Raw genomic sequence first — 25,045 nt, forward strand, 5'->3', positions numbered from 1 at the left:
TTACCACGTTGATGCCTGTGACCTATTCCTTTCTTAGCATCCAACTTCATTTTAGGGCCACGACCAGGAATAGGCAAGCCAGCTCTCAACAATTTAATAAAGTACTTTTGAACTCTGCTAGAAACTTGTTTCGGTGTTCTATTGCCTATTGGACAAAACGAATGTAATTAACAGAATCAAAAAGAAGAAAATCTTTAATGAGAGTATACCTAAAGCATTAGCTATTTTAGTCCAACGTCTCATTTCCACTTCTTCAGGTGGATATTCTATCAGCAATTCTTCCAATCTTTTCTGTTCCTCCACTGTCCATAATTGATTAAATGTCTCGGGTTTACTTTCATCGAAAGCACGTCCTCGTACCAGAATCTAAATATTCCCAATAAATTTCATTAAACAGTTGAACTATCAGAAGTTTAACTTATATTCAATAAATAGAAGGATATTATACCTTTCCATTTTCCTGTTCAGTTTTTGTTTGCACATGGGGCAAAACGTGACCATGCCTGGTCTGTGGTCTAATACGCATATCAGGTACAGCTATGTTATATTGTGACCAGTCGATATAAGGGATTTCCGCGATTTTCTGTGGTCCCGGTAATTCTGGAAGCTCACCATTCTGTATTTGTGCTACGAACGATATCGGGTCCTTCAATGCCTTAGAACGAATGGACAGCAGCTTGTCCAGATCTTCTATAGCTTGGACACGTTGTGCCTCGAGGATGACGATCGTTTTCAAAAGCGTAGTGTAATCCTTGTTTCCCTTCAACGCTAGATGATCCGACTCGAAATAAAATTCGCCTGGCTCTTCGTCTTGACACTTAATTTCCTCTTCATCTTCCATCGCTAATCAAACTGTTAGCGCTGTCAGGCTACACGCGTGTACAGTGTGTCACACCTTAACCTAAATTATTTGTCAAAATAAGACAACCGACATGCAAAACGGCCTATCAAATAGGAATGACAGAAACACATCTATTCCCATTAGCGGTAAACGTTCCTTTCAGCGAACAATTCACGTTTGAAAAGGAAAGGAGAACACGATCGTTAATAATCGCAGAAGCGACCATAGGTACGTATTCACCGGATCATCCCTTGCATTCGAAAGGCACGTGTACTGCCGAGCGCTCCATTAAATTATTATCTTCAGTCGAGATAGCAGATTACATCGCGCATTTTACAATCTATATTTACGATCGTAATCCTAATTTAATTTCCACGTTCTTAATCGATACTCGGCTATCGCGATAGATACCCGCAAATAAGCTTTTTAGATTCGAAGAAAATATAGCGATAGAAAGGAGTTCGTGCACCGGTGATTTTTTATCGTATTTATTTAAAATGTACAGTGGCACTCATATATGTATACATGTTCTTAAAGCTTTTTCTGTCATTCCAAGTGATAATAAAATTTAAGAAAACAGTTTCATCATTATCCGGTAAACTAATCCCTATATCATTAAAAAAAATTCAAAAGCAGTAGTCTAGTTTTGAAAAAAAGTACCGCTTTTCAAGAATAATATAAATTAAGAAATTTTTAATTATATCCTGTGACAAAATGATTTTAACAGTCTATCGTATATGCATTATCAGTTTCTGTGATTTTCAATAAAATTTTTAAACATGTCCGGAATTTTATAAATCCAATTACGAAAGTTTATTATGAACAATACGTCCGCGAAGAACCGCACGACACGTCATTGCGTTCGGCTTTAAACCTTGCCCTAACGTTCATCCATGCAAATCTCATTGTAAGTTTGATAAACCGGAGTGACGCATGCTATCGCCATAAATAATAATTTTCCGGTTAAATCGTTGACAAACGAAGGATAGAAACAACGGAGCGAAGAAGCATTGTACGAGAGACATTGTCCATCGAACTAACGTCGTTATAGTATCATTATCTTATCGAAGTTACCTATTTCTTACAAAACCTCGGCGGTGCACGCCGAGCTGTCCGCACGGTGAAAGCGTCATGGTGACGTGCTCCAACCCCCCGTCATGTTTATGATCCTCAAATAATTCCACAGTTCACATAAATCAAATGAACCAATAATTTGACAATGGAATATGACTCATTGCGAATACACAAGCGAGGACCTGAAATGTTTGATAATTACTCGTGATGAAAACATTTGACATTAATTTACAGCAACTGGAGATAAATAAAATACTATTCCAAATAGTAGACAGTCTGTTAAATGGTTCAAGAACCCTTCTTTAAATAGTATCTCATTTGAAAACTGTTCAAATGACATTTTATTTAAAGGATGCTGAAAATAACTGAGATCACTCTTCTGTATACAAAATAAATTGATCAATTATGAAATTGCAGAACAATAATATCTGATTTTCTTTGCATAACGATTGCAAAGAAATCAGATATTATATATCAGTTATTACTTCATTGCCGCGATCTTGCTAAAGTACTATTTTATCTCAACATCATCCACCGCTCTAATTGACATTTTAAACATTCCTCTCTCAACATTTTCTCTCCCGTTTCGATCCATAAGTTTCGACTAAACCTGTTAATCGCTCGTTATTCATCGGCCGGCCGATGGTACCCATCGGCATCGTATCATTTCGGCCGACATTCGAAAATTCGTCAACAACGCCTCGGCCACCGGTTGTGACAAATATTGGTAGCGACCGTTCGTGCCACGGGGGTACGGGGTATAACCTTATCAGGGGAATCATTCCGAGTCCGTAAAAATAAGCGGCTAGCTGACCCGTTAACACTTCAGTCTCGGTCTGGACATCTTCCGATAGCGTCGCACGCGGTCTTCGATCTGGCACGAGGAAGCCAGCCGTTCCGTCGTGTCTCCGTCGTGAGAAAATTAGTGGCGAACTTGGCCTAGAATATCGGGCTAGAGGGTCCGAACGATGGACCTTTGAGTCGCGGAAACGTGACCGCGCGACGATAAATCGGTTGATCGGTGCTCCTTGTGATCGCGTTCCGTCGACGGAACCCCAAGAAAAATGGTCCAGGACCAGGAAAAGGGAGGCGGTAAGGTCGCGCTGAAACGGGAGCTCGGCCTCTTCAGCGCCGTCAACATCATTTTGGCTGTCATGATCGGTAAGAGATCGGCGTGTCTGTGATCGAACATAATTCGGACGAACTTTTCAATTGGCACATAACTCTGGAAGTGTCAAACGGTCCATTTCAGATCTCTTGTCATAACTATACCTCCGTGACAAATTATTAGCTCTCAGAATTAAAAATTTACCGCTTCGCCGGCTTTAAGTAATATAACATCTTTCGTTCGTTTCTATTTGTGCTACAAGTTCCATGTTTTTAAAAAATAACGTTATAAATATAAAATAATACATATATTGATTTTAAGCAAAAATGAATTATTCTACAATTTGTTGTGCTCCAATTTTTTAAAAGCGCGTGCGGTAATAAATGCGAGCGGTTTGTACAAAGACGGTACTGCAAATGTTAACCGCAGAAGACAAAAGGGCTGTTTCCGGTGCCAAGGTGTTGCAAAGAAATTTTCTTCCGAGCAAAGGTGATTACACGGTAAATTAGACGTCGGACTAAAACGCTGATACAGAAAATTGAAATTCGAGATTCTGCCCGCGCATGTGCCGAGCTGTTCCTTTCCCGCGACGTGACTTCCCGCTTTTCAAACTGTACAAATAACGATTACAACTTTCAGCGGAGCGATTACTGGCACGCTTAATACGGTTACCGAAGGTTTCGAGCGTCTACCGTGTTATCGATAAATCAAAACTTATATAACGAAGGTTCTTCTGGTGCTCTGCTGGAGAGCTTTCGAACGGCTGCGACCAGTATCTAATAAAATCGATTTGTTCTTTGCGCAGAGAAAATAGCTCTCTGGCGCTCAAACGAAAAATGGCGACATGGAAACAAGATAATAGATTACAGAAATATTTTAAATAATTTTAGACGATCATACAGACTATTTACAAACTTTTAGAAAAATAATGTTCGGTAAAGAAGTTACGAGGCTATAACGGAGAATCGGTGGGCAAACATGTTTGATGCAGCTACAGTTCGCGGGAAATTTTTCAAGGAAACAAGACCGACTCCGGAGACTATTAATTTATGTGCTAACGTGAAAGAGCACCGGCGTGTTTTACGTAGATCGACGGAGTTTTGACGCGCGTTCGAGTCACGGGGCGCATTCGACACCGAATTACGCGGGACGGCGCGTGCGAAAGCAATTATTTGCGTTGGGACACGTGTCGCCGGTCCGATTCAAATGTCGTGCGATCGGCACTGAAACGATAGAAAATTCTCGGTAACAGGTCCAGATCCATCCGAATCGAATTATACGCTAACGAAATGATGAATCTCTGCGGCGGCACGACCGATACCGGCCGCAGACAGTTGGTTCATTGTCTCCCGATCGGCCCAACGCGGTCGATCGACTATGACGAAATATTGCAAATATCCTCCTTTGTGCACCCGCCGGCTACATATTGGCGATAGATAGCGGCCGTGTTATGGCCGTTTATCAGAACGTTTTACACGGTTCAATGCGGTAATTAGCAAGAAAATTGTGATATTCGTAGAGCGACGGACAGACTCGATTGGTTCCTAAGGCGGCGGTGTTCAAGACCAGTTATCAGTAATTGCATAATTGCGTGGATCTGAATACGGTTCGGCTTTTACACTAATAATGACCCACGCGAGTTCCTACGAGCTGTTAATAGGGTGTCAAAGAGCCTGCGCAGATTCTCACGACCGCTGCCGAGAGTTCCGTTTAAGCTGTTGAACGCTATTGTCATTGCCACGAGAACAGAATACACGTCGCTCGTTTCTTGTTCCGAGAAACGACAACTCAGCTGTGCTGAGTCTACCGAACGAGAAAACTTAGCCGATTTGTAACTAGCGATATACAGACAAGTAGCCGCGACGGACTATTTTTATCGTCGGTCCATTACGACGAACACTTGTCTCTTATATCGGACAATTATTCGTGGCATTTCTTAAAACCGTTAAGCTCGGATTAGGCCCCATTTAGACGTTAAGCAGCACTGAAAGTATTTCTTGATCCGCGTGTCACGCGTTAATATGATACTTTGAACTTTTAGTTTTTAGCGACGAGACGTACGTGACTTTTGAGACAGCAAAGCTCGCGCACGGATCATCGAAGTCTCGTGAAAGTTGAATCGTCCGATTGCGGCATCTTCGAGAAATACAGAAGCTATCGAATTATCATGTTGATTTTACCCAACGGAGCACGAACGTTCACAATCATCAATCCAGTAACCCCATTCGAGTCCACGAGTACAAAGCCTCGATATACTTTATCTAAGACATTACGCTACAATCAAATTGAGTGCTCAAACATCTAGATTCTAGATTATCCTGGTGTAATCCGGTCGATCTGGTTCGATCGGGATTATTGGGAACGTGAAAGAAAAAGAAATACAGTACAATAGGCGGACGAGGTCTCTCTCGTGTCCTATGATTTCATCCCCTGTCCGTGAAAATTAGTTGAGAACATCGTGTTGCGCCTATAGAAGCTAGTAATTATGAAAACTGACGTAACATTTCAGTAATTATGCGTACTAGTTTGACACGATTAGGAATCAAGGGGGTTAATCAAGGTTAATTACTGACCCACACGCACGAGCATTACGAGACATCCTTCCCAAGTATATATGCCGCTGATTTTAATCAACTTTTCCAGACCGGCAAATCTGTCGTCCTTTCATTTCGTCTGTGAAATGCGGTGCTAATAAATCATAGCATTCAGTGTCCGAATCTCTATCTCGTGAATGATTTATCTACGAATATAACTGTGACAAACTTCCCGATAATGAAGAATTAATTAATCGTTGCCGATAGTATTTGAATCTTAAATACAGTTTTATGAAGCAATGTAAAATCTTGAAATTAATTTGTTACCGATTTGTTCTCTTTGATCCCAAAAGTCGCATCATTTTTCGATCGATGAAAAAAAAAATTCACTTTAATGATACAGTCAATTAAATTTAAAATTCTTAAAACTTCAATTAAAATTCGAATTATAAAATGCTGAATTAATTGTTCGAAATTATTTGGAAAGGTTAAATACTTAATGCGAACAGTTCTCGAAAGTATACCTTTCAGGAAAATAAAATTATCAACGATCTCCTGCATACCTTTGGTATCTGAAGTGAAACTTGTGTTGAGCAACATGTTGGTATATTATACTGATTATGCTGCTGAATAAGCTGTACGTGACCGTTTCTTAATACCGCCGTATAATTTCCTTTGTTTCCGACGAATCGGCAATATTTTTCCATAATTCCGACAGCAGTAATTATCGATAATTTACAACAACAACAACAACAAAATCTGGAAAAGATACACTTGCTAATTATAACTAATTGGAATTATAACTACGTTGGAATAAAAAAATCTTCAGATTATTGAACTCGTAAAGAGTATTGAAGCGATCGTAAAACGAGTTCGTTTCGAGCCAATGCATCATTATTATATCTAGCAATTTTATCTGCCGCGAGTTTGATAATCGTACAAATATCCGTAGCTCATTCTTCAAACAGAAAGATTTACATAATACGGGGCAGAGATTATGCTTATCACAATTCGCACACAGTGAAGCGCCTGTGATTACTAATTGATTCCGTGCTATAGCTTTTTTTCAAAAAAGATTACTACATGTCACATACTTTTATAAAGGAATGGCTCTTTAAAAATGTATTGAGCTGATGATCTTGTTTCAACAGAGATATAATAGTGCAAATGTAGTATAGTGTAGTCTAAATAATTTGGTAATTTAAAAGTCATGCTAGACCAAGCTTTTTCGAATATTTCTATATATTCCAAGTATCTTCTAACGCAATTGATAGCTTTTAATCTTTTCGCTTCAAGGTTCCGGAATCTTCGTGTCACCCACCAGCGCCCTCGAAAGATCAGGATCAGTGGGCTTCTGTCTAGTAGTCTGGATTGTTTGCGGCGTGCTGTCTCTGCTGGGGGCTCTGGCGTTTGCCGAATTGAGTACAGTGGTTCCGCGGTCAGGTGCCGAATATGCATACTTCATTGAAGCGTTCTCACCCTTGCACGAATATGCTGGCCAGATACCAGCGTTCATATGTTCTTGGGTCTATGTGATTTTGCTGAGGCCGGCTGAAGTGGCGGTGGTCATGTTGACATTCGCGGAGTACAGCGTGCAACCCTTCTCCCATTATCTAAGCGACCTACCAGAGGAGCGGATGCAACATTTGAAGAAGCTGATCGCTATATTAGCTCTTGGACTGATCACGTTCATCAATTTGACCAGCGTGAAGCTCTACGTGAAAGTGCAGAATATATTCACAGTTTGCAAGGTGGTTGCCTGCATGGTGGTAATTGCTGGTGGAGCATGGTGGCTCTGGTGCGGTCATACAGAGCTTCTGGATAAACCATTCCATGGTACTACCACTTCCACCGGTGACATAGCTCTGGCCTTTTACAGCGGATTATGGGCTTACGATGGCTGGACGTCTGCTGCCATTGTTACAGAAGAAGTACAAAGGCCAGAAGTCAATATTCTCAGAAGTATTTTAATCGCTGTACCTCTAATCACTGTGCTCTACGTTGCAATGAACTTAATGTACATGGCTGTATTAACGATGCCAGAAATGGTCAGTGCTCCAGCTGTTGCTGTGGTCTGGGCTGACAAAGCTCTACCTTCTTGGCTAGGATTTGCGATTCCTCTTGGCGTAGCTTTGTCTACGTTCGGCTGCAGTTTAAGCATTCAGTTTGGAGTGTCGAGGCTTTGCTACGTGGCTGGAGGAGAGGGCCATGTACCGAGAGTGTTCAGTTTCGTTCACATTGAAAAGATGACTCCAGCCGCGGCTGTAGCATTCCAAGGAATCCTGGCATTATTTTTCATGCTTGTTGGAAACATAAATGCGCTGATTGAGTTTGCCAGTTTCTTAATCTGGGTATTTTATGGATTCGCTATGGTGGCACTGATAATCTTGAGGAATACAAAGCCAGACGCACCCAGACCGTACAAGGTGCCGATTGTAATACCGTGGTTGGTATTGGGTGTCTCCATCTTCTTAGCTGTGACGCCGATTGTGTCCGAGCCAACGCCTAAATACCTCTTTGCTTTATTATTTATTTTATTTGGTCTTGTCATTTATCACATATACGTGTACAAGAAAGCCAGAAGTTCTTTGGCGGGTGAGTATAATCAAGTGTAACAAAGCATTTCCATGATAAGTACAGCAATCTTGATTTACATTCGTTTTTTTTTCAGCCAAGATCACGTACCTGATCCAAGCCTTATGTTTAGTTGTTGCCCCAGATAAAGAAGACTGACACGATGTAATTTTACGGATAACATTTAATGTATGTACATATCGAAATATGATTCATCTACATAATATTCTAGCTAAGTTTCTTAGTTATTTAGAATTTCGAGTATACGAATTAAGGCTGGGTTTCGATGTCATAAAGAAACAAAAATTGCTTTCTTTACCATTATCATTATTCAAATCATATCAGAAATTCAGTCTTTACATGATAAAAACAGTAGAATCACTTTGTCATATATAATATCGAATAACATCATATATAATTGTTGTATATTTTTAATAAAAACTTCTGCAATTCTATGTAATTTAATTGTAGAGTTAATCAATTCAAAAGTATAACAGCTCTTTTCAAATATTGTGCAGTATTGTAAATATTTTATAAAACTATAGCGGAGATATAATAAATATTAACTATATTACAATGCTCAACATGTAAAACTGTAAATATAATTTACAGAAATATCAAATATTTATTATATCTGTACATATAAATATACTCTGTAAGTCAAAATATTGTAATATCAATTCTTTTTACACTGCATAAAAAATTCTTATTACAATATTATGATAATAATAAATATTATAAATATTGATGTCAATTGTAAAAATGCAATCAACCTTGGGACTATAACACGATGTAAACAGAATTACAAAATATGTAGATTTATAAAAAAGTTAAGTTTTTAAAAGTTGAACATACTCCCGACATACATTCGTAATTTGGTTACTGTTAATATTTTCTTCTTCTTGTCAAAGTATTGCAACGATCAAAGACAACAAAAATAGACATTCATGTATTACTACTTTAAGGCACCTGTTCAAGGCTTTCATATAGCTGGATTGAAAAGTACATTCATTGCGAAAACAGCTCAATGTACTTACTTCTTCAAGGAACACTTCTTAATATAGATGTCATTTCGTTTTGTACGAACAATAATTATACCATGCAATGAGAAACATAAAATATATCATTAGTGTATAACCATCTTCTCTTTAAATATCTTTAGTGTAAGGAATTCGAAACGAAACCTATGTAATCAAATTAAAGTCAACTAATGATACCAACAACTTGTACCAAGTCACAGTTACTGGTCAGAACTGTTATTGAGGTGCACCACATTTTAAGCAGGTTTCTCTTTCACTAAAACATTATTTGATAAGGATGTCTTAAAATATTTACTTATAAATATACTTTCATTTTATCTTATAACACTAATTAATTACCTTAGCAACTGATGCAGCTTTTTCCTGAGCTCATTACACAAAGCTGTTTCAGCTGTAAGTGCAGCATCTCTTTCTCTTAACTGTTGACGCAAATGATAAATCGTATCCTCTAGTGCTTCAAAAATTGCCTGCAACAGAGAAGTTGTACAATGAAATTCTATGAATACATTAAAAAGTTAATGTCATAAAAAAAATTAGTTATACTAACTCTAGATTCCTCTGCAGTGTCAGATAATGCAGGTGGTTCATCCAAGCAAAAAAATTCTCTGACACATGCAGTACCTATCAGAATGGGACTACTTAAAACTCCATTAACAAAACCTTGTAGTCGGCGTATTCTTTCTTCTAAAAAACTAGGAGCAAAATTGTCGCCGAGCCATTTCTTTCTTGGCAAACTTAAATGTGCGATTGATACTTTTTGCCTTCTTAATTGCGACAATAGACGTACAAAGTCTGTGTATCGTCTAAATACAAACCAACAGTCTCCATTTTTTAATTCTACACGCAATTTGTAAACCTACAACAGAAACATATTATAATTCAGCAAATATTTACAAGCGATTATAATACGATAAATTAGAAATTTTATTAACTGTAAATCTAGCTCTTTCCTCCATAACTTCGTATCCAACAATTGGTATTCTTAAATCATCGCTGGTCAACGGTGGATGTAAAATATCTCGATTTACATTGTCGTTGTCAGGATAATTAAATCGTTGTACCGTGAATGTGTTCGAATGACTGGATCCATCAGAGTCAGGACTGTCAAGAACTCTCACTGTTCCTGGTTGAGAACCTCTTGCTTTACTAATCGCAAGCGTTACTTCACTAATACATCCGACACCAGACTCTGACGTGGACATTTTACCACCAACAAACTAAATAAAATCATGCATACTTAAAAAAAATAAAAATTAAATTATTGCAGAAGCTGAAAACGCTACGTCAATCAAACTATTAAAATAATATAAAATGTGAGAATTTAAGGAGGACAGAGAATATTCAAACACAATGATGTAGAGATACATATGATTACACAAAAGAAGCACAAGACAAATAAAGAAACATAAAAAGTGATTTCATTTATACTTTATAATAATTCAGCTGTTCAACGGATTGTCAAATATACAAGGGGAATTCAACATTCAACATTAATCATTACGCTACAATACTTGTTAAATAAAACAAAACACTAACCTCAATATAAATAATGAAAAGTATCACTTTATAGCTGTTTTATCTGTTGCACACCATTCAAAATATCAGCCATGCTTCGTGAAAGTTTATTTCATTAATATATACTTCTAATTTAAAATCGCTTTCTCAATGAAAAACCATAAAGTTGACATGACGTATTGAGAGTTTGCAAATACAAAACCATTTCCGTAAAACACAAACAATTTAGATCGCAAACTACATGCGCATATGTACCATTGATTCTTAATGGATAAAACAGTTTCACGTCCATAGGTAACGACTGTTTCATAACACTGCAGTACCATCTCACGGTATAACAGATTCGATGGTAATATCTTCGATTCAAGAACCATATCCGTGATCAACGATGCCCTTGAATTAAGAGAATACAGCGAATCGCTGTCCTCTCATAGTCAATGATAAGGAATGGAAATAAAGAGGAATCAAGACAGCGCATCAACTCAACCCCATGCAAAACGCGTCGTGCCGCCAACCAATGTTAACGCGAAAAAAAGAAAAATTGTTCAGGCCAGACCTAGAACGAATTTCGAACAGATTCGGATAGATTTAGTACTAAAACTACTCTAAATCTGTCGTAGCTGAAAAGTGCAAATTAAATATGGCGCCGTGCGTTCTACATGGAGCGCCAGATACGAATGCGCGGAAAGATGGGGACCGCAAGGACGATAATGTGACACGGCCTATATTTCCCGCCTGTGAAAACGCTTGCGCATAGAGCGCGCTGAGATCGTTGCGTTCGGTTTTAACATCTTAAGTTTTCTTTCTAATGCGTAACTGCGCGAATGTGGAAGCGCAGTATGAACGGTGGGGATAAAAAGGTTCTCGAATTGGGAGAAGAGAAAGCTATCAGATTAAGAGACGACTGTATTGTAGCGTATTTGTTAACAAAGAAGTCGTACATGTATATGTGTATCACTTTCAACATGTTTTAGATCCGATGAAAAAACGTTATGACGGTTATAACTATACATCTTATTTTTCACAATATAGTTCTGGCGTTAAAAGGCATTGTAAAGTAGGCTTTACATACAACCCACATATGTGCATACAGTGTAACATCGTGCACATGAATGCTTGTACACAGTTGCGTTAAATGTCTGCATTGACATACGCGGCACTGGGGAAAAACACGAATAGAAAATATGGCAAGTTCGTCAAGGTAAGTTTTGTGGAAGTTCTACCTCGTCGATTTAAATTAATATCGATGCAATTCGTAATAGTGTTTTCTTTCTATCATGTGCTGTTAATCGATATTAGGTCGGATTCGGTTGAAAATAGAATAATGTCACGGACTTTGGTTATGAAATCTGACAGTGTTTGTTTGTTTTTAATGTGGTCTTGATCAATTAGACCAAGCAGGAGATTATGTTACGCAATTGCATTCGGATTGATATCATTATCGATTACTTTGCCTTCTTTTTCACGGAAAGGATATTTTTTGTAACTTTATCACCTTTACATGAAAACATACTACATCAAGATTACACTCGTTTATAAGTTTGAAACAAGTATAAATCGTGGTATTACCACGATGCAGAGACTTTTTCTTATATTGTTATAGCGTAGATTAATATTTGGAATACATTTCCTGAGTATTTTACTTGCAGACATGAAACAAACAAAGTTTGTTGTTATTCACATCCGGATGCACCACTGATTGAAGATTATCGTGCAGGTGATCAGATTTGTTCGGAATGTGGCTTAGTTGTAGGAGACAGGTAAATATATCGTATAAAATAATATATTTGTTAACATTGTCAATTATTACCTTGATATTTTTTCACAACAGAGTAATAGATGTTGGTTCAGAGTGGAGAACATTTAGTAATGAAAAAGCAGGCGTTGACCCATCTCGTGTGGGTGGACCAGAGAATCCGCTTCTTAATGGTTCAGATTTATCCACCATGATCGGCCCCGGAACTGGTGCGGCATCTTTTGATGCTTTTGGTGCTTCAAAATACCAGAACAGACGTACAGTACGTATCATTGTTGTTTTTGTGTTATGTAACCGACTGTCCTGTATGCTAATTAATTCTACTCCTTTCAGATGAGCAGTTCCGACAGAGCACTGATTAATGCTTTCCGTGAAATTAATGGAATGGCCGACCGCATTAATTTACCCAAAACTATTGTTGATAGGGCTAATAACTTATTTAAGCAAGTGCACGATGGTAAAAACTTAAAGGGTCGTGCCAATGATGCAATAGCTTCAGCTTGTTTGTACATTGCCTGTAGACAAGAAGGTGTACCTCGTACTTTTAAAGAAATCTGCGCAGTCAGTAAAATCAGTAAAAAAGAAATTGGAAGATGTTTCAAACTGATTCTGAAAGCACTTGAAACCAGCGTGGACCTTATCACTACAGGAGACTTTATGTCCAGGTTTTGTTCTAATTTGGGTCTTCCAAATATGGTGCAACGAGCTGCTACACACATTGCAAGGAAAGCAGTAGAAATTGATATTGTACCTGGAAGGTCGCCTATTTCTGTAGCAGCTGCTGCAATATACATGGCATCACAGGTATTTTAATATAATTCTGAAAGTTAATTCGTTTGCCATTTATTTTCATAGCATTTATATATTGCTTTGTTATCTTTCAGGCTTCAGAAGATAAAAGATCTCAGAAAGAAATTGGTGATATTGCTGGTGTAGCCGATGTTACAATCAGACAGTCTTATAAGCTAATGTATCCCCATGCAGGGAAATTATTCCCAGAAGATTTCAGATTTGCGACCCCTATCGATCAGTTGCCGCAAATGTAAAGTTAACATATGGCCTTCTATATTAATGTATATTTTATCATGTTGAAGCAATAGTTAATGTGTTTACAGTAATCATTTATAAGTAATCAAACCTTTCTCTACAGTATACATTCCTAAGTGATCAATGAAATATTGGTATTATTTAATTTATAATGTATTAAGTACATTTTTTTTCTTTTCTTTTCTGCTGTATTTTGTTCCTACGATATTGGCATTTGCAATAGCTTGATAATTCATCTGGTGTGGATAATTATTATTAATAATGATTAAGTTCACTTTTGCGAATGTTTTACGTAGTATATTATCATTGAGAAAAAATAGAATAAATAAGAAGGCATTATCCAGTCACATCACAACATTTCAAATACAAAGATAAAGGATTTGTACTACAATTTTTATCAAAGGGACTATGGAAAACATCGGGTGTACACTGTACACAAATTTTCATAATGTTAAATTAGATTTTATATGTTGAGATAAGACAATTGTTACCAATGGTCACGCCTTTCCTCCGAGTGGAATTTCAAACATTACTTAAAATTAATAACATCGTGTAGCGCAATATTTTTCTTTGTATTTGATTTTCGAGAAAGTATTTTGAAGATTCTGTGTAAAAGTAATACACAATAGGCCTTAAAGTGAAAGTATCACACGATACAATTATATAATAAATTCTGTGATCTTTTATTTAACAATGTCATATATTTTCAACTTGCATATTCAATTACAAAAGAAATTGTGAAACAATCATATGTGAACATTTAAATAGGAGCAGAAAAGTCATTTTTTAGTTTGTTTCATTTACTTACATCTATAAACATATAAATTTCTTCAAATTAAATAAAAGCTAGTACAAAAGTACCTAAAAATTATTTTTAATTGTAGCAACTTCAAAAGTGCTATGTAAAAATTTCTATGAAATTATATCCTAGACTTACAGACACACATATCTTAAGTATTTGAAGTTATATGTCAATAAAATGAATTGTTACAATAATCTTGAGAAATTTCATTCGTTAACCCCTTTGTAATGTAGTCGCATATGGATTATAGTATCTAATTCAAAAACATGTGTATTTGTCACCTGTCACATTGACTAATGTCATACTGTAGCTGAGTGTGCATCAACAAAGATAAAAATAATAAAAATTTTTACAACGTTTATGGCAACTATTTAGATTACATTAAAATCTTTTAACCATTGCGTTAATAGATAATCTCAAAATATTTCGAGTTCTCGATTGAAATTAAAAATACCAGAATATAACCTGTTAATGAAAATTTGACAGCAGAACTTGAAATGCTTTTTTCGTTGCGTAATATATAAGTGATTTAAATGAAATTATAAATAATTGTTCTTGTTCTTTCGTGTGTATATAATACAAAATGAATTCAGTACCGCCTACCAAACCTCCAAGAGGTATCAAACCAACAAAGGAAACAGTAAGATTTAACATTATCTTCTGCATCAATTAATTCGATCATTACATTTTTGTACTTTCATCTGCTATATTTTTAGAGCGGTTTATTGATTTCTGTAATTCGTGCTTTATCAGCGAGTGAAACTAATGAACAGCGAGAAATAGAGAAAGCTAAACTTGAGAAAGAGTATAAGAAAAGTGATCAACGACTTGATGAGTTGGTCTCATTACATGATCAAGATCTGGCACAAGTTATGCAAGTAAGTTCACTTGTTAAACAATACGATTTAGTGGACTTTTGTGCATCGTTATAATCACATGTATAATATTTTTCATCGTAGATATTCAGTGCTCTGTCAGAGAAAGTAACAGCTTCGAGAGAAAAAATTCATGCAGTTAAAGAAAATTTAAACGCCTGCAAACAATTGTTGAGGTGTAAACGAGAAGAGTTATTAAACTTGTGGTTAGAGGGAATTGAACATAAGCATGTACTGCACCTTTTAAAAGATGTGTAAGTATTACTTTCTTCATTGAATTGAGTGCAAATGTTAATATCATTACTATTGTTATTCTAGTACACCCGATACCTGTACCAGAATGCTACCTTTAACTGATACAGATGCATTATCAGTGTCTACACAGTATAATGCTACATCAGACTAATAACTATTATATTAATAGATAGATATAAATAAAGTGTAATTTTATTTTGTATTTACATGTTATAATAAACTTATTGTAAGTTGTAGTACATCATCTATTTTGACTCATTATAAAAAATGAAAATATAAACTCGTAGCATCATATAAGTTCATAATTTCCCGCCAATGGGCTATTAATAATAAAGCAGTGAGTAGGAGAGTATTCGCGCCCATAGTGGCTGATGGTTTTCAGCGCTGATAGTGGTCGATAGCAAGAACTATCATTTTGTCTGCTTGACGAATTGCGATTGCGATACCGATTTGTTTATTTCAATGATAAAAGAATTTGTACAAAACCGGACTTTTATATACAGGACATACATATAATTGTTTCTGTCTTTATGAAAGAGATTATTAGACACCAATGAACATACTAGCCTTAAGTGGGAATTCTATGAACGGTCATGCGACTTATAGTTTCCTCTCTACTTGTAATCGTATTCAGATTTGATTCGTGGTACATGGCACACGTGATATTTTAGGAGTATATACATGGTACATGCTGGCATATGTACGTGATAGTACATTTTCTTATCAACTGTGTACATATATATTTTGCATGTTAATGATTGTAAAATACATATAAAGACGAATCAATTTCCAGAAAATTCTTTTTCTTATAGCCTGTAAATAAAAAGCCTTCACAACGATTATCGTAAGTGTTGCACAGAATATTATATATGGGTTATGTGGGTACATCTAGTACGTTTAATATACGGTTACACATTTTTAAATAATAATTAAATACTGATTTCCGAAACCTTGTTTCCAGAATAATTTCATGATAATTTGTTCTAAGCTATAATTATGTTCTAATATTTATTTCGTAGGTGTATCTCGCGTTTCTTACATTCATAAATTTAATGCTGTGACAACGACTGCTCATTTGATTATTTGCGGGTAATGCTCAAACATTTCACACCAACATTTCTTCCGTTAATGCCAGTGATATTCGGCACTTGATATATTAAATCACTCGCACATTTACAAGACATATTTATTAAATCTAAAGAATCATTGTGTTGTTGCAGGTAGAGATGGGTACATTGGAATTAAAACAAACTTTGAGCGGTCATAGGGGAAGGGTGTGGAATGTTTGTTGGCATCCAAAAGGTTCATGTTTCGCGTCTTGCGGCGAAGACAAAACTATCATAGTTTGGGGATTACAAGATTCAAAGTGGGCAATAAAAACCATCCTCACTGAAGGACACACAAGAACTATTAGAGAAATCGCATGGTCCCCGTGCGGGAGTCATATAGCGGCTGCTAGTTTTGATGCTACTATTACTATATGGGATAAACAGTCGGGCGAATTTGAATGCAATGCTACATTAGAGGGTCACGAGCATGAAGTAAAAAGTGTTAGTTGGTCTACTAATGGAGAAATGTTAGCTTCATGCAGCAGAGATAAATCAGTTTGGATATGGGAAGTGAATGATGGTGATTACGAATGTGCCGCTGTCGTTAGTGCTCATACTCAAGATGTGAAAAAGGTAAGTGCATAATATTTATTACCGTTGATTGTAAAAATAAATTTTTTAAGTTTAACCCATTCAGATGTTAGCGTACATGGTACCTCGGCTAAGAAAGAAAACCTAAATATTATTTAAAAAAGGTAAATCTTATTTTTAGGTCAGGTGGCATCCTGATGAAGAGATTGTGGCATCGGCTAGCTATGATAATACAATAAAGTTATTCAGGGAAGATGTAGTAAATAGTGATTGGGCATGCATAGCAACATTATCATCTCACACGTCAACAGTTTGGAGTCTTGTATGGGATAAAACTGGAAACAGAATAGCAAGCTGCAGTGATGACCAGACGGTGAAGATATGGCGAGAATACAAACCTGGTAATGACCCAGGAATCGTTACAACAAACAATGAACCAGTTTGGAAGTGTGTGTGTACATTATCTGGTTATCATACGAGGACAATTTATGACATTGATTGGTGCAGAACAACTGGCTTATTAGTGACTGCATGTGGTGATGACATTATTAGAATATTCAAGGAGGACAGCGACTCTGACCCGCATCAACCATCTTTTACAATGGTTTGCACAATGGATAATGCTCATACACAGGATGTGAATTGTGTACAATGGGATCCTACTGTTCCTGGACAACTAGTATCAGCCAGTGATGATGGCTTAGTGAAAATGTGGTTTTATAATGAATAGCATAATCATAGTTTCTGATGTAAATATATTTTTTAATAATAAACGTATCTAACAGATGAAGAGTAACTACAATAAATCTTTACCTGTTACTTCTGGCTTCATTATTTGGAACTCTATTATATGTTTGGCTCTATTATTTATTTCTAGGGATGTCTAAATGTTTAGGCACCTCATCGGACTGAGCCAAAGTTGTAAAATATTAACGACTCATTATAAATCGATACATAAGATGGGTGAGATAAAGTCTAGTTTGGCTGGTATTCCATTGACGCAAGTTGTGAGCACATTGGAAGGCTATGCAAACCTACAACTTGCAGCATCATGGGATAATGTAGGATTGCTCGTTGAACCTACAGAACCAAAAGTGGTATTCCATATTCTTCTAACAAACGATCTAACCGAGGATGTTATGCAAGAAGCTGTAAACTTAAAAACTGATATGATAATCACTTATCATCCACTAATATTTGCATCTATGAAGTCTGTAACAACTCGTTCGTGGAAGGTATCAAATATAGCACTATTACCACAATAAAATTTTGCTTAATAAACTTAACAAGTACCAGAAAGTTTCTTTCTTCTTAGGAAAGAATCGTGGCCAAATGCTTGGAGAACAAAATCGCTGTGTACTCGCCACACACTACGTTTGATTCAATAAAAGGTGGCGTGAATGATTGGTTGGCTTCATCGTTTCAGAGTGGTAGGTCTACTATGTCAATAATCGTCCGAGATTCATCAGATTATCTTCCAATTAACACCATTGTGTTTTCAGTACTTGATACCAGTAAGCCGATAGAAGCAAACGCTACTAACAAGGAATATGGCTTTGGAAGATTATGCACTTTAAAGAAACAAATTTCCATAGAAGAAGCTGTGCAGTTAGTAAAAAAACAAACTGGCTTAAGTCACGTTAGATTGGCCCGGGGTCGTCAGTCAAGTACGATGCACATATATAATTTCTATTTGAATATTTTATTTATTTAGACCAATGAAAATGTGCTGAAACTTTTACTACGAATTTCTAGATGGCATGATTAACACTATCGCGCTTTGCGCTGGCTCTGGAGCAACTGTTTTAAAAGACATTCCTGCAGATTTGTATCTCACGGGGGAAATGCTACACCACGACATTCTCGACGCTGCCCAGAAGGGAATCAATGTGATATTAACAAACCATTCTGACTCCGAACGTGGATTCTTGAGCTCGTTCTCACGCACCTTGCAGGAACTGTTAAACGACTCTGTCGCAGTGAGCGTGTCCAAAGCTGACGCCGATCCGCTGACAACCGTCTAACGTACCAAAGGGGAAACAAACAAGCCGGTATAAGAAATGGGACGGAATTGTTTCTGTCGTACGTGATAAAATTTTATTAATAATATTATTATAAATCATTCCTTCCAGTTTATGGATTGACAATTTTTATTTCCTTCTGGTAAAGTTGATCAGAGAAATAGAGGGGAAGTAGTTTACACAAACACAATCATTGTACACTGCGTGTGTCGTTTCAACGGAAAATAATCATTCAGCTACAACGGAAAACAGCGTTTAGGTTCCTTTCTCATTTTATGTAACGAGCTTAAATTACTACGCAATTAATCTCTGAACATGTGTAACCGTTAGAATTCATCGTCTCCCTTCATGTTTTTTTTTTCTTTTTGATTATTGAAATATCATCGCTTGGTTCTTCGTTCGCCCACTACCAACATGCTCGCCATTCATACAAATTGTTCACGCACGGCGGTTACAAACGAAAGGGCTCGACTTACGAACAAACGTTATGTAACGGTCGACGGTTTTATTCGTTTGAAAACTTATCCAAAGAAAAATACAACAGTCACAAATTCTGGTCCGATCGGAACGTTTCGTAATTTAGGTCCACGCATACAAATCTTCCGTTCACCGACGGCCCACCACCTTCTTCCGTCCCTCTTGTTTCGCATCAACAATAGATGAAAAATTATTCGCCCGTTAACAGTCCTGTAAATACAACATGGCTTACCCGATACAACGTAGGTATAGAGTTACATCTCTAACAACCGATTCCTCGCGTTAGTACGATGCTGTGTGTGAGTGTGTGTGTATGTATGTTCCTGCGTGTGTCTGCGTGTGCGTGTATATGTACACCGACGACGAAATGCGTAATACACGATGAACACTTTATAAATTGCGATTCTACATCACCGGATTCACGATGCTCGAAGTGGATTGCATTGAAATCACTGGCACAGGTATCCACGGACAGCATTTCTCGACCGACGAAAACTCACCGGAACCGGATCTGCCCGATATCAATATCCATCGGTAGTAGTATTAACCAGTAGCGTTCGCTCATAGTCATATCGGTATCAAAAAGTCAAAGTTCTTCTTCGTTTCATCATTGTAACAAAAAGTAGAATTATTTAATTAAGACGTAGAATATATCAAGTTGAAACTATTAACACACTTCCTGCTGTGTTCCTCGTTGCGAAGAACTCCCTTGTCGATCCCTTAAGATTTTATTAAAAGTACAATCCTTCAACTACGTTTTCCAGTAATAATAACAGGGATTCGTATTAAAGACTGTGATCGATTAATTTTGTTATCCGTCAAACCCGGTCCCCCGACGCTTGGTCGATCAAGAATTCGCCATCGAGATCCCGTGTCCGCGGTTGCAATGCAACACGTTGGAAGTATACCCTGAGCCTTTAGATGCCCAAATACTGTGGAATCGTGTGCTGCCAGCCGCTTCGTGAAGTATCGCGGAGCGGGCAACGCGAAACTGAAAATCCCCGTGTGGAACAGTAGACGTGTGCCGATGATCGAATAGTTTACCTGCCATACCCTAATCGGTTAAATTTCATTTTACGTTTCGAAGTTAACGTCTCCTATAGCTAGGTCCGGGACTATGTCCTTGTTAGAAGAGAGTTTCTAACACGTTCACTATCCCATAGAAAATGGGTGGGGGGTGGGGGGGGGGGGGAGGTCGACCGGCACCGTTCCAGGACTCCGCGATAGAGAGACCCGAACCCGGGTAACCAGGTCGATTTTAATATCCGTGAACCATTTCGTTGGGTCACGCCGGGGTATTCGTCGGAGAATTCATGAATTCGTATGTGGGTCACGTCGGTTTTGATTCCGGTTTTAACGACCCGCGCCGCGTTAATCAATCCGTTTACTACACACGGATCCGCGTCGAAGGAACACACGCGGGTTTACGCGATTTAACTATCGGCCCCACCGGATTGTCCTGTCCAGCTTCGAATCCCCGTACACCGTTGAAAAGTCGTTTCGTTGTTCACGATGCAGTATCCTTGTTGTCTATCGGGTTGTTCGGAAATGGATTGCAGTTTCCCCGATCAGTTGTACCCGGCGAGAGCGTCTGCACACCAGATAATTATAATTTATGGTTGTTATGCCGCATACATTCGAAAGCGTACAGTTTCGTTCTATCGTATAACTCGGCACGGTCTCCATCGTGAGCTGTGGTTTTGCTCTTTTTTTTTGTGTGCGTTCATCCGATCCGATAAATGCAGTCCACGGGCGAGGGAAGAAAATTCGTAGAATATTTTTATACGAATTTAAAAATGAAACGCGAGGTGTATAACGTTAATCCAGCAACGATCTTGAAGATACGATCGGCGAGCGTGCGGTCCGCTATTGATTCGAATTGTTTCGCACTTCGGTCGCGATTCGACAATATTGCGCACGAATTTATTAATATCAGAAGTCCCGATTTTTATTTTATAAAATTCGCGAGGGCTTGCGAAATGTTGGAAAAGTTGCACAGGAAACGGTGGACGCTGTTTCGACCGCATACATTGCCACGGTTTAAGCAAAAATACCCCCTCTCTCTCTGTACCACGTGCCAAAACCACAATTTATTTCCGTGAAACCCAATACAATCATCTTTTTTCGGTGGCTCTCTTCGCGCAGCCTCCGCGAACTCCCGTCGTTCGAATCTACATAATAAAATGTTCGCAAATACGGTCGTAGAAAAAAGGATGTTTAAATCGTCGCGCGCGCCCGCGACAGAGAGAAAAACGGGACACAGTGTAACGAAGCGCGTTTTTCTGGCTGCCTTTCTTTCCGGTCGGGGAAGCCCGCGCGGCCCGTTGAAAACTGAACAGCACATTTCGGTGGACTTAGTAATTAACAAGTTCGGACGACGACGCGCCGCTGGACGCCTCGTTCATTACGGAGACGGTGAACGTGTTAATCCGAGCTGTACTCGGAAACTCCTCGCGAACCGAACACTCTTGTCACCCGGAAACATACTCGGACGAGTATAACAAGCGTTCTACAGAGTTCAGCTTATCAATCGGTTTTTTTCTCTTTTCATACTCGCAATCCCTAACGTCGGCAAGTTCCCCAAGTTACACGTCGACGCCCGTATGCATAACTTATGCGCACCATACCGCGTTTCCAAACTTATTCGCAGACCGCGGATTTTATGGATTTACAATGAAGATGGTTAGGCGAGACTTGAAAGTATTTAACCTTTTAGATACTACGCGTCACTATAGTGGCTTTCGCGAATGGCTCGTGCTTTACTCAATTGTTTTATTATTTATTAAAGCAAACAATTAAAGTGAAAGTGTGTATATACAATATATTAAGAAAAGAATATATGTTATTAGTACTATATATAGATATCCGGAAAAAATATATATATTAAGAGAAAATCGTAATTTAGTTACGAACAAACTTTATTTGCGCAAAATCCTGCCGTATCTAAAAGGTTAAGGATCTATTATTTTCGATTTTATCGAAATTATTTAAAGAAGCAAAATGTTTCTATTTCATTCATGCCGGTTGAATTTGATGAAGATAATTTTTATTTTGTACAAAAATCCGCCGTCTACTTGTCAGAGTTTTTTTTATGTAGAAATACTGCTTTTGATAAAAGGATAGGAGTTTACATTGTTGCATAACTTAAGTCGCTCGATAACAATAGACTGTGAATTTTTCGCATTTACGATAGCAACGAGTAGCTTAATTTCTGCCCTGCCGCTCGAATAACCGACTCGAATGGCAGACATATCGCGGCGCCTGCTTCAATTTGCCCGCGACACGTTTCCCCTTATGAAATTGTTTATTCGACCTTATTTGAAGCAGGTCCAATCGGTTTACAGATGCGGCGCGCAGATCTGGAATGCGATTCGCTTATCGACCGTGCACCGTCGGCGAGCTCTCTCTCTCTCCCTCCCCGCCGATCGTATTCTCTTTTGTATTTTCACCGGAGCGTCTGGGAGGAGATTTGGAAACGGGACTGGTGCTAAAGTTATGCGCCGCGCCGAGCACGAATCCGGGTCCGGTGTGTACGGCTTTAATCCTCGGCCGCGGAACACCCTGTTCGGCTTTTTTCTTTCCGCGTGTTCCCGAACGAAACGATCGACAAACAAACAAAAGCAGAGAAAAAAAAGGAAATAATGGAAAGAAACAGCGGGATCGTGAAAAATTGAAAGGAACAGAAACCGATCGCTGTGTGTCCCTTCCCCGTCGGCCGATCCATCGAATCGCGACGCTTTTGTCCCCTGTCTTCGCCGGTGTCGCCTCGCTCTCTCTCTCTCTCTCTTCGCGTGGGGATATATCGCCGTTCGCTTCCGTTCAAAAATTGCGGCTCGCTGCGCATCCAGCTCGAATTCCGAGATAATCCAGATTTATTTCGGAACCTCTAATCCGGACTCTCAATTTACGCGGTGGAAGACGATTTTCACGCTCGCGGTGTGCATGCCTCTCTCTCTCTCTCTCTCTCTCTCGGTAGCCGTCCAAAATACCAGCGACCTCTTCCGCCTCGGAGGTCCAAACGTAGCCCGCCGGTGTATATCCCGCGAAACGATGGAAGTCACACATTTCCCTCGAAATCTTCCCTTCTATCCCGAACGAACACACCGAGAAACCTACCAAAACGCCCGAAACGAGCTCTCGTTTACGTTGTCCCGGGAAAACGAGAATTTGATCAGGCCTCGCGGGCGCGCGCGCGACTTTGTTATTCCGCCAGGGGTACTGCAAATATTTTTCCATCTCCCCCGCAAAGGTACACAGCGAAACGAGACCCGAAGCATTATTCATAGGCAATTAGCGTCGTTAATAACGCTGGAAGTAATTTTCCCACGCGACGCTTACGCCGGGAAACAACAAGCGCCGCACCGCGCCGCGCGTCGCGGTCCAAATTCGGCGGCTTCTCGCGCCGTGGGAATTTATTCAGGCAGCTTCTTCGAACGCCAATTGCAATCGTATAATAATGAACGTGGAAGCCGGCGATGGTAGGTTTTCTACCGTTAATTGTGATTTTTAGGTGGATAGCGCTCGTGTTTTCTCCGACGAGAAAAATAACGATCGAATGGAACGTGTTTCTCGGTTTCAATTTCGGTGGCGGAGTTGTCTCAACGTTGATTCGCAAGAGAAAGTATTCCGTTTTTATTGAACCGGTTTCAGCGAACCCTCGTACGCTCCTCGAGTATAAATGGAAGTATAAAATGATTTGTAAATTGTTCTTTTCCATTTTTCAGTCGGTTCTAACGAATTTTGTTTTCCGGTCGCCGCCTTTCGTTTCCTTTTCCGACGGGACTAGCAATCGACCCTTTGCACTCGATGCCGTTTCAACTATAAATTAAAAATAGACCTTTCGACCTACAATTTTTTCTCACTTTGTATGACTTGTAGCGCATTCTGTGCGCACGAATCTTCTGACCTATTAATCGTTCGAGTGCAAAGGGTTAACACGTTGGACGACGGCTTGACCCACCGGTGGGTCATACGTGTCAGACCCGTGGTCTGCGTACATTTGTCTATTTTGCTTGCATTTCACAAAATAGGTTTATGTTATTTTATCTGAACATTATAAACAGATACTCAATAGTAAAAACATAGAAGTTCAATATTATAAACTTAACATAATTATTGAATTTTTGTAAATTTCGGGCGTCGACTCACAGAGAAAATCGTGAATATCTGCGCCGGCGTCAACGTGTTAATAAACCACAGGTTATAACAGTAGCAAGACGTCCAAACGAACTCAGTCTCGTAATTTTTCTAAACCAACACGCGTCGTCTGAACAGCTCGGTTAGGTTATGTTAGGTATTCGATAACATCTGGAGCAAAAATGACGGCAACGCCATCCGCGAGTCTTACCTCCCCCGCGACCGTTACCGAGGAGCGTAGAAGGACGAAAGAGAAACAGAGTCGCCGTTTCGAAAACACGAACAGAGAAGAACAAGATCTTTTTGAAACTCGAGAACGCGTGACTCCGCGTCCACGGACACCTTCGCGC

At 38.7% G+C, this 25,045-nt stretch overlaps 6 protein-coding genes across 10 annotated transcripts in view; 4 read left to right on the forward strand and 2 right to left on the reverse strand.

Moving 5' to 3' along the window:
* The window catches only part of LOC144473411 (ZZ-type zinc finger-containing protein 3-like), a 2,857-nt gene extending 1,769 nt beyond the window's left edge, over positions 1-1,088 (reverse strand). Inside the window, exons 1-3 of the mRNA XM_078187262.1 lie at positions 449-1,088; positions 210-366; positions 5-145 (exon numbers count right to left, since the gene is read on the reverse strand). Coding sequence (XP_078043388.1) covers positions 5-145; positions 210-366; positions 449-841 — 691 coding nt within the window. The 5' untranslated portion in view covers positions 842-1,088. The remainder of the gene's footprint in view (positions 1-4; positions 146-209; positions 367-448) is intronic.
* Positions 1,089-2,759: 1,671 nt separating this feature from the next.
* Positions 2,760-8,369, forward strand: LOC144473085 (b(0,+)-type amino acid transporter 1). Its single transcript, XM_078186645.1, has 3 exons — positions 2,760-3,076; positions 6,854-8,152; positions 8,229-8,369. The coding sequence occupies exons 1-3, from the start codon at positions 2,980-2,982 to the stop codon at positions 8,288-8,290; spliced, it is 1,458 nt and encodes a 485-aa protein (XP_078042771.1). The 5' UTR covers positions 2,760-2,979; the 3' UTR covers positions 8,291-8,369.
* A 68-nt stretch (positions 8,370-8,437) lies between these two features.
* On the reverse strand, positions 8,438-10,894 carry Snx16 (sorting nexin 16). 2 transcript variants are annotated; one of them, XM_078186646.1, is made up of 5 exons: positions 10,708-10,894; positions 10,104-10,388; positions 9,719-10,027; positions 9,511-9,638; positions 8,438-9,427 (listed from the first exon to the last, which is right to left on the reverse strand). In XM_078186646.1, exons 2-5 carry the CDS (start codon positions 10,371-10,373, stop codon positions 9,388-9,390), a joined length of 747 nt encoding a protein of 248 aa, XP_078042772.1. In that variant the 5' UTR covers positions 10,374-10,388; positions 10,708-10,894; the 3' UTR covers positions 8,438-9,387. The 2 variants fall into 2 exon arrangements, with proteins under 2 accessions (XP_078042772.1, XP_078042773.1); XM_078186647.1 differs by having other exon boundaries at positions 10,104-10,407.
* Positions 10,895-11,539: 645 nt separating this feature from the next.
* Tfiib (transcription factor IIB) lies at positions 11,540-13,634 on the forward strand. The gene is made up of 5 exons (XM_078186844.1): positions 11,540-11,887; positions 12,336-12,446; positions 12,518-12,704; positions 12,776-13,246; positions 13,327-13,634. The coding sequence occupies exons 1-5, from the start codon at positions 11,871-11,873 to the stop codon at positions 13,486-13,488; spliced, it is 948 nt and encodes a 315-aa protein (XP_078042970.1). The 5' UTR covers positions 11,540-11,870; the 3' UTR covers positions 13,489-13,634.
* A 933-nt stretch (positions 13,635-14,567) lies between these two features.
* Sec8 (exocyst complex component secretory 8) lies at positions 14,568-15,654 on the forward strand. Its single transcript, XM_078185931.1, has 4 exons — positions 14,568-14,931; positions 15,008-15,169; positions 15,251-15,420; positions 15,485-15,654. Exons 1-4 carry the CDS (start codon positions 14,875-14,877, stop codon positions 15,570-15,572), a joined length of 477 nt encoding a protein of 158 aa, XP_078042057.1. The 5' UTR covers positions 14,568-14,874; the 3' UTR covers positions 15,573-15,654.
* Positions 15,655-16,097: 443 nt separating this feature from the next.
* On the forward strand, positions 16,098-20,234 carry Ciao1 (cytosolic iron-sulfur assembly component 1). Of its 4 annotated transcripts, XM_078185461.1 has the most exons (6): positions 16,098-16,265; positions 17,939-18,296; positions 18,377-18,491; positions 18,564-18,728; positions 18,817-19,112; positions 19,194-20,234. In XM_078185461.1, exons 2-5 carry the CDS (start codon positions 17,949-17,951, stop codon positions 19,083-19,085), a joined length of 897 nt encoding a protein of 298 aa, XP_078041587.1. In that variant the 5' UTR covers positions 16,098-16,265; positions 17,939-17,948; the 3' UTR covers positions 19,086-19,112; positions 19,194-20,234. The 4 variants fall into 4 exon arrangements, with proteins under 4 accessions (XP_078041587.1, XP_078041586.1, XP_078041583.1 ...); XM_078185460.1 differs by having other exon boundaries at positions 18,817-20,234; XM_078185457.1 differs by lacking the exons at positions 18,377-18,491; positions 18,564-18,728; positions 18,817-19,112; positions 19,194-20,234 and adding exons at positions 16,642-17,103; positions 17,243-17,810 and having other exon boundaries at positions 17,939-18,160.
* Positions 20,235-25,045: the final 4,811 nt, after the last annotated feature.

This window comes from Augochlora pura, chromosome 7 (genome assembly GCF_028453695.1).
Source record: "Augochlora pura isolate Apur16 chromosome 7, APUR_v2.2.1, whole genome shotgun sequence".
NCBI lineage: Eukaryota > Metazoa > Arthropoda > Insecta > Hymenoptera > Halictidae > Augochlora > Augochlora pura.